The sequence below is a fragment of the Pristiophorus japonicus genome, unplaced genomic scaffold (genome assembly GCF_044704955.1).
Source record: "Pristiophorus japonicus isolate sPriJap1 unplaced genomic scaffold, sPriJap1.hap1 HAP1_SCAFFOLD_115, whole genome shotgun sequence".
Taxonomy (NCBI): Eukaryota; Metazoa; Chordata; class Chondrichthyes; family Pristiophoridae; genus Pristiophorus; species Pristiophorus japonicus.
Genome location: NW_027250810.1, coordinates 953,841 through 962,361, shown reverse-complemented (window position 1 = coordinate 962,361; position 8,521 = coordinate 953,841). Strand labels below are relative to the sequence as shown.

The 8,521-nt window shown below is 40.6% G+C and overlaps 1 protein-coding gene across 1 annotated transcript; it reads right to left on the bottom strand.

The window, feature by feature from the left end:
* Window positions 1–3,999: 3,999 nt before the first annotated feature.
* Window positions 4,000–4,893, bottom strand: LOC139241877 (probable G-protein coupled receptor 139). The gene has a single exon (XM_070870118.1). The coding sequence runs from the start codon at window positions 4,891–4,893 to the stop codon at window positions 4,000–4,002; it is 894 nt and encodes a 297-aa protein (XP_070726219.1).
* Window positions 4,894–8,521: the final 3,628 nt, after the last annotated feature.

Genomic DNA, 8,521 nt, shown 5'->3' with positions numbered 1-8,521 from the left:
TTTCTGCCCAGCTCATCATTCCACTGTATCTTCCCCTGCAGTCCACAGCTTTCTTCCTCAATATTAACCGCAAAGCCAAATTCTGCATCATTTGCAAACTTGATTATGCCTACTACTTCGAAATCTAAATCACTGCTATGTGCGACAGAAGGAACGTAGTATTCATCCTGGCGGAACCACATTGGAAACAGCCTTGCATTCGCAACAACACGCGCCGATCATTAACCTTTGCTTCCTGCCACTGAGTGAATGTTGGATCCAACATACGTTTCCTTTCATCCGGTGGTCTTTTAATTTTCTGACCTGTTTATCATCTATATCCTTGTCAAAAGCCTTACTGAAAACATGTGTACTACATCAAATGCACTACGCTGATTGAAACTACTCGATATCTTCTCAAAAGATTCAATCACGTTAGTCAGATGCGACCTTGCCTTAATATTACGTATTAAATGCCATTCATCAAACAATGTATTTCTAAATTGAGTGGATTTTTTACAATAATATTGCCAACACCGAGATTATTCTGACTGTCATATAATGGCTGGGTAGACCCCTTCTTCCAGTTTAAAATACTTCCTTCTCTGTCCTTAAATAAAATAGCTGATGCAGCCTACAAATGAAACAGAAACACATTTAACTGGGATCGGATGAACAAAATAACACTTTGAATCGCAGTTACCTCTTACAGCTATATTTGCAAGATAACTCCGATCTGATGTTACCGCTTTCCCCGCAATTCCGCTTCATGCAGACAGGTATAATTTCCTCCTTTGGTGTGGTCTATATTCCTGATGGTGATGGTGACAGATTTGCTCCCTGCAGCTGCAAGCTGGCAATCCATGTAATTTGCTTCTCCTTGTCTGTAAAAGCAACATGTGAGGGCAGGAATGTCCCGGGGGATATTACACTGTAATCCACAGAAATAATTGTTTTGTGACGGCCTGTAAATGGAAACAAATAGTCGCGACAGTCGACTTCAAATGCAACACAAACTTACTTTGCGAACTGTAATATGAATGACCTACGCTTCGGTATACAGGACATAAATATGCAGATAACAGCAAAGAACAATTGGAGGTTAGTAACATACTGAAAGGCTTACACTCCGGGACTGGAGTGGTGTCCTCCCGCAGGTCGGGGTAGCCGATTATTTTGCAGGGGCCAGAGCTCCAGCTCTTATACTCCTGCTGTACGAGGTCGGTGCGGCAGAGCTAGTTGCCTGACCCTTGCAAAAGAATAAAGCACCGGCTCAAACTCGTGCCGTCGCTGATGTGCAACGGTCAGCAGACATAAAAAGAATCCACGCACAGGCATCTTCCACTCGTGGACTTCACATCTGGAATAACGGAACCTTCATTTAAATATCTGCGAACTCCTTCCCATTGGTGTGGAATCATGTCAAACTCGCTCGAGGGACAGCCAGTGATGATGAGTAACATACAGGGGGAGAACATGCACGGATTCAAAAATTGGGCTGACATATGGATAATTAAATGTCACAGAGAAAAGTGTGAAATGAGGGGTTTTAGAAGGCAGGATGAGGAGCAATAAACTAAACGAAATATAAACCAATTTTACACGGGGTGCATGCTCAGGGAGACATGCACATGTCTTCTAAGATGGCGGGAAAAGTTCAAAAGGCTGTTATGTAAAATTTGTAAATAAATGGATAGAATATAAAAGCAAGTAAGATATGCTAAATCTTTTCAAAAATCACTTTATTTAACCCTGATGGAATGTTGTGTCCAGCGCAGGTCGTCATACTTGAGGAAGCATGTCATGGACAAAGAGATGGTACCGCGGAGATTGACAAGAAGTGTACCAGGGATTTGAGATTTCAATTCTGTGGCGAGACGGGAGAAGTTGATCTTTCCTCCTCAGATCAGAGAAGGATGGTCGGAGATTTAAAAGAAGCGTATAAAATCACGAATAGCTGCGATTGAGCAAAAATAGAGAAACTGCTTTCTGTGCCAAATAGTTGGCAACTGGACAATACAGATTAAGGTAACTAGCAACAGAACCAGAGGAGAGAAGGTGAGGTTTTACACAGTAAGTTCTTATCGTCTGTAATGTACTGCAAAGAAAGTGTAGTGTAACCTTGAAAATGTAATTGTATAAATACTCAAGGGAAATATGTGAAAGGATACGGTTCAAAGGCAGCTTAATGAGATGAATATGAAAGCTTTTCTAAGAGCCAGCACAAGTAAAATGGGCCCGAACAGTCATACTCTGTTTTGTATCGCTCTACGATTATACGATCAGTGGTGAAGTTGGCAGTAAAGGATCAGTTTGCGTGTCCAGGATTAAATAAAGTTTTGTTGATATAAGGGGGATTTTCTGCATATACCAAGAGCGATGAATATATAGATTAACAGTCGCTGCTCTCCTCCATTAACCCGCGATTGTGACCATGTCCTGCTCGCTGAGCTGGGAATCTAAACAGTTACTTTGAACGGAGGTTTCATGTTTGCATCGGTACCACCCTAAATCAGCTGGGGATTTATTTCCAAAACAAAATGTAGAGCAAAATGTCAATTCAGGGGAAAAATATTAAGATTTGTATTTACAGCGCACGGTTCAAGCCCTTAGGAAGTCCCAACGCGCTTTAAAGGCAATGATGTGTTATTTGAAGTGCATTCACTGATGCAATGTAGGAAACGCGGCAACTAATTTGCAAACAGCAAGCTCCCAGAAACAGCTATATGATAATGACCAGATCATCAGTTTTTTTTAATGAAGCTGGTTGCGTGATTAATATTGGTCAGGTCTCCGGGGATATGTCCCCTGCACTTATTCAATCTTTTCCATCCACTTCAGCGTGCAGGCGGGGCCTTCAGTTGCCTAAGAACTCATGTTTAGAGTGGAAGCAAGTCTTCCTCGATTCCGAGGGACTGCCTATGATGCTGGATGGTGGAACAGTCTCGAAAGGCTCAAGAAATTAACCCTGTTCCTATGTTGGGTGTTCTGTCAGTCGTTATATAAATTAAGCAAATTCCATTCTAAGGGGATAAATGTTCATAATCTACCCATGATGTAAACATTGTATGCAACATGTATTTTTTCAAAATAGAATATCTAACCTGCTGCTCCCGTGGTGCTTCCACTTACCCATCAACAGCGACGTCTATGAAATGTTTCAACATGATTTGAATTATATCCTCTTGATGGGAAAGGGTGCAGAAGAGTATATTGAAAGCCCATATGCATAGACTTTCGTATTGTAAGGACTATGCTCCTACGGAGTTAGTGCATTTTTTCATGGTGATAATGTTGCAGTGTCAATGCTGCCAGTGTGAGGGAGATTCGCCTGTGGATACTCTGTTGATGAGAATCCACCCAAACCAACGTTGCCTTTTCTGGAGTCCCGCTTGATGTGGGCATTCCACTGAGACTGAAGCTACGCAGCTCAGTGTTCGAAGTGAAGACGCCAATTCATGTATCGGGACCAGGCACGATTACATACACATTTCAGGTCCTCTGTCATAAGGCGGAACTTCAGTTAGTAAAGTGGGGCCCTAGAGCGCTCCTGACAGAGTGCTACATCACGATCTGCCTTGGCAATTTAATCAGCTGATTAAATTAGTTTTGAGACTCTAGTGCCATGTCGACTTGCAGGAGGTGGCCCTAACGCACGCCACATCCTGCATACTAAAATATTATTAATCTGCTTCCTGTGTCAGCAATTCCTTCGTCGACATACTTATTTCTCTCTTTTTCCTTGTCAAATTCTCCCTGTTTACATTCAGTAAACCCACAACTCCTGTCCACATGTTGCAGTAGATCAATAAATATTCAGATTAGCTGGTTTCTGACAACACCAATGGGTAGCAGTAATGTTGGTGGGAGGAAAAGTCTATCGATTGAAATCCACCAGTGTGCTTGAATTTAAAAAAAGCTCATATCCATCATTCATCCTCGGGCCTATTACTTACCCAAGCAGCCATTCCAAATAAAATAAAAGTGACCTTGATTGAAAAAATATTGCTTTTGATGCTTTTATTTAAGTAATTTTCCATTTAGAGTAAACAGATATTTCATCCCACTCTTCAACTCCTCTCTGAATTTAGTCTGGGTTAATCCATAGATACACGTGTTTGTACAAGCAGAAAGAAGCTGCATCATGAATCCAACCTGCTGAACCCTATACAGCGGAGTATTGAGGTATTTGTCGATATAATTATAGTTTTCCACTAACCAATTTAGCGAATACACTACATATATCATCCACAAAAGTATGAAATTACCAGATAGAGTAAACAGCAATATCATGGATTTTTCCCGGTTCTCCATCTTTTGGTCATTCTGATCCTGACCATTGTTCCGGAGAGCCCTGCGGATTCTATTTGCCGCTATAATGTGTCTGACCGTTAGTGCATTGAACGAAACAGTTAAACAGATCGGTACTAAAGGGGTTATAATACTATCAATCCACTCATATGCGCTCCAAAAAGGCGAATTATAGAAGCTTTCATTCGAAAAACAAAACCAGGGAACTTGGTCAATTATAATTTTAGGCTGGAATGTAAAGTAAAAGGGGATACATCTAATAGGGCTAACCACGCACACGGCTCCTAAAACAACAGTCGCAGTTCTCTGCGTGCAATATTTCGTTCTGAGCTTCTGATAGCAGATGGCTATAAAGCGATCAAAGGTGAAAGCAACCGTAAACGATACCGAACAATCAATGGATGCAATGCACAACACAACCAACACAGAGCACACAGGAGTGATGGACAAGAAATTAACAGGAAAATACGTAATATTAATGCGATTCAGAATTACATCAGTGACAACAACAAATAGATCGGCCGCTGCCATTCCCACCAGATAGCGAGTGATGCATTTGGAGAGACCACACTTTCCGCGGGAGAGTATCACAATCGCCACCATGTTAACTTGAAGAAATAGGAATACAAAATTTAGTTTAGACTCTGCCAATATGTTCTGTTTACCACAATCTCGTGTCAATTGCTGCTAGGTTTTTGGTCTGTGCCGTTGGTAAATGACTATTTCGCTCGTAGCCCACGCATGTTTCATATTATGAAAATAATAGCAAATTTGGACAACCACAAAATAGAGAAATTTATATAATGCATTTTTCAATGAGCCGCATAGAAGAGCATGGTGAAATTCATTGGAGACTAAGAAAGGTTGGATTCAAATGGATTGAAATATTAAAAATAAATAAAACATGTAAAGAATGGAAAGTTCACAGTGATGAGCTATGCAATAAAATTTAGAGAGCCATAATAATTTGAGTGGCTTATACAATATTTTTTCCATGACTAGCTTTGTGAATTAAAGTAAAACCACAAATCAATAATGACCTCTAAAATAATCTTGTTGGCGGATGAAATGACACAATAGAATTGAATAACGAATCGCCAGGTTTCAAGAAAGGCAACTCCTTTAACAGTCGGACAATCATTAAGGTTGATGAGATTACTCTAAATGGAAGATATAAAGTATCACAATCCAAGAAGGGATTCAGTGATGAACATAACGTAAGAGTCAACTGTAGACAATCAATGACAAATTGAATATTTATGCTCGGAATATAATGATAATGATTTTGGAAGTTGCATGTACAGTGTGAAATAAAACAGCTGTAATAAATACTACTTTGAGATAAGGAGTTATGTTAAAAGCAAGAGAGATAACGTGGAATTGTGAGATTATATACCGGGAAGTTTAAAAAGTGCAAATTAGGAAGAATCCAGGTAAAGTGCTGCAAAATATCAGTCGGGCGTGCACGTTCATGTACAGGAGCGGAGAGAAAGTCTGTACTGCAGACCCTGGCTCAGATCGTTGATGATAAGAGGGTTTATATGAGGTGTATTCAAACGTCATTGAATTGAGAGGACAGTGAAGAACACTAAAATAAATAAATCCAAGAAAGATTTAGCAGCTCACAGTAAGGAGACAACTGAAACACGAATACCTGTAATGGTTTTGGAAAGTACAATAAATATCACAAATATATGCAGTAAATTCAGTGATTCATTCATTAAAGTAAAACACACAGTAAAAGAGAAGTAGCATATTGACTTGAGAGATTGCAATGAAATAGAAATATAAAAGCAACAGGTACTTAAAATAATTAGAACATAAAATGATGAAATTATGGAAACATCAACTATTGATTTAAGACATTATATCAAAAAGGAAATAAAATATTATCATGAAATTATGAGTTGAGATGTCACGTTAAAAGTTAAATAATAGCAGTACAAATAAAAAGGAAGATCAGCCGTGCGAATATCGGGTTTCTGATCCGCATCATCTGATTTCCACGGCAGTCGACTTTGCATTTCAGCCCCGTAGCAATAATCATGTGCAAGGCCCAATATACAAATCTGCGGAGTTATTAATCCTCTAGAAATTCGGTAATGCCGCAGTTGGGCGTTAAATATTAAAAAGTGGAAAAATTTGTACTAGACGCAAATCAATCGCTCTCAGCGGTATTTAGTTTTGGCAGACCAAGTGGAAAGTGGAGTGCAAATTCAAGCACCAATCTTCTCTTAGTGTTATAACGTGCGAGAGAGGGGAGGCAGCAAAGAACACTAAACCATGACGAGCACAGTGCTAACGGCATGTGAAGCTGTGTCCAACGCATAATGGAAAGCCCAATGATGTTGCATCAGCTAGTTGTCCGCCAGCTCTGTTTTGAAGGCGACCGGCATGACTCACATTATCGTCGTGAACACTTCTACAAAGTGAAGGGCTTGGACACCTTGCACGACTGAGACAGGAAAAACTTTGCACAGGCACCAGACGAGTGCAAATAATAAAGTGTAGTCGAGCTGAACAGCAGATCCTTTAATTACTGCTCGCCAATTGGCCAGCCGGATTTGTAACGCATCCTCTCGCTGTCAACTTCGGAGTGCATTGATACTGCAGGGTGCGCGAGTCAATGTTCTATCCAGGGCACTAATGGAGCACTGCGCACTTTATGACATCACAATCTTCGAATTACCAGAGGCACAAGTACGATGAGTTAGCGCAAGTGCTAATTCGGCACCGAGGTTTGCGGGTGTTGCTGCATTCACCGCAACCAATCACTAAACAATTAGCTTCCTGACAGGAGGCGCTAACCTATCGCTTTTCCAGCTGAATTAACTTAAATAACATTATTTTCGTGGATTTTTGTGTTGGTTGCTAACTTTACGTGCATCTATATGGTTGAACTGCACTACTGCTTCTTCAGGTAAAGAATTGGTCTGGAATATACAGTCAACACCCAAGCAAAGGCAATCATTGTTGGTCCCGAAGACAGCTGCACAAAACATTCTTGCGATCTCTCTGATGACGTGCAATTCAGAGCAGTGCAGAATGCTGGGAACACCCAAATGAGAACTGTCGTGACATCAACAATCTGCGCAGGTCTCTCCGTTATTTTGCAATGTTGAGCAAGTGAAACCAGGAAATGTTTGGAACACCTCGTATCGGGAAATTGCTCAGAAATAAGGATGGGGTGACTGAACACCTTGAACAATGTTAGCTGATCAGAGAGATCCAGCGTGCATTTGAAAAATGTAGATCAAGCCTGACAAAGCTGAATATTTTTTTAAAGAGTTGTGTTCGGCAGTGGATAGGGGAATGTCAATGGATGTTATTTATGTGAACTTCTGGAAGTCACTTGATTATGTCCGTTATAATTGACTGTTAACTAAGATTGAATCCCATGGAAATGAAGGCAAATTATTGAGTTTGTTAGGAAATTGGCCGAGCAGACGGAGACGGGGACAATGGGAAGATTTTCCAAATGGCAGGAGGTGACTAATGGTGACCTACAGGATCTCAGTTGGGTCCTGAACTATTCCCTATTGATTAGCGAAGTAAATTATGTGATAGAAAGAAAAACATCAAAAGTTGCCTCTGACACAAAGATTGATGGAATTGTGGTCAGTGCATACAATTACAAAAATGCATTGATTGATTAAGTGAGTCAGCAAAACTGTTGCAAAAAGGTTTCAATGTTGGCAAATGTAAGGTCATCTATTTTGGAATAGAAAATTGTGCATAGCCTACTTTCTATATGCTGAAACGCTTAAAACAATGAAGGTAATAATAGTGTCCAGGCTCCACGTACGTAGAATGGAAGCATCTTCAATATTTACAGCAGGGAAGGAGGCCACTCTGGCCCATCGTGTCCGTGCCAGCCAACAAGAGGCGATCCAGCCTAATCCCAGTTTCCGTCTCTGAGTCCATAGCCCTGCAGTTTGCAGCGCTTCAAATGCATTTTTTAACGTGTTGAATGTTTCTGCCTCTAACGCCGTTTCAGGAACTGAGGCATAAACCAACACAGCCCTCTGGGTGAAGAAATTTCCCCTGACATCCTCTCTAAATCTTCTAACAATTACTTAAAAAGTATCATCCCTGCTTGTTGACCAAACTGCTCAGGGAAATAGGTCATTTTTATCCAATATGTCCAGTCCCCTCATAATTTTGTATAGCTCCATGAGGCATCCACAGCCTCATCTGTTCCAAGGAAAACAAATCCAGTCTATCCAGTCTC

Coding starts and splice junctions, on each gene's coding strand:
- LOC139241877 (XM_070870118.1), bottom strand. CDS start 4,893: ATGGTGGCGATTGTGATACTCTCCCGCGGAAAGTGTGGTCTCTCCAAA.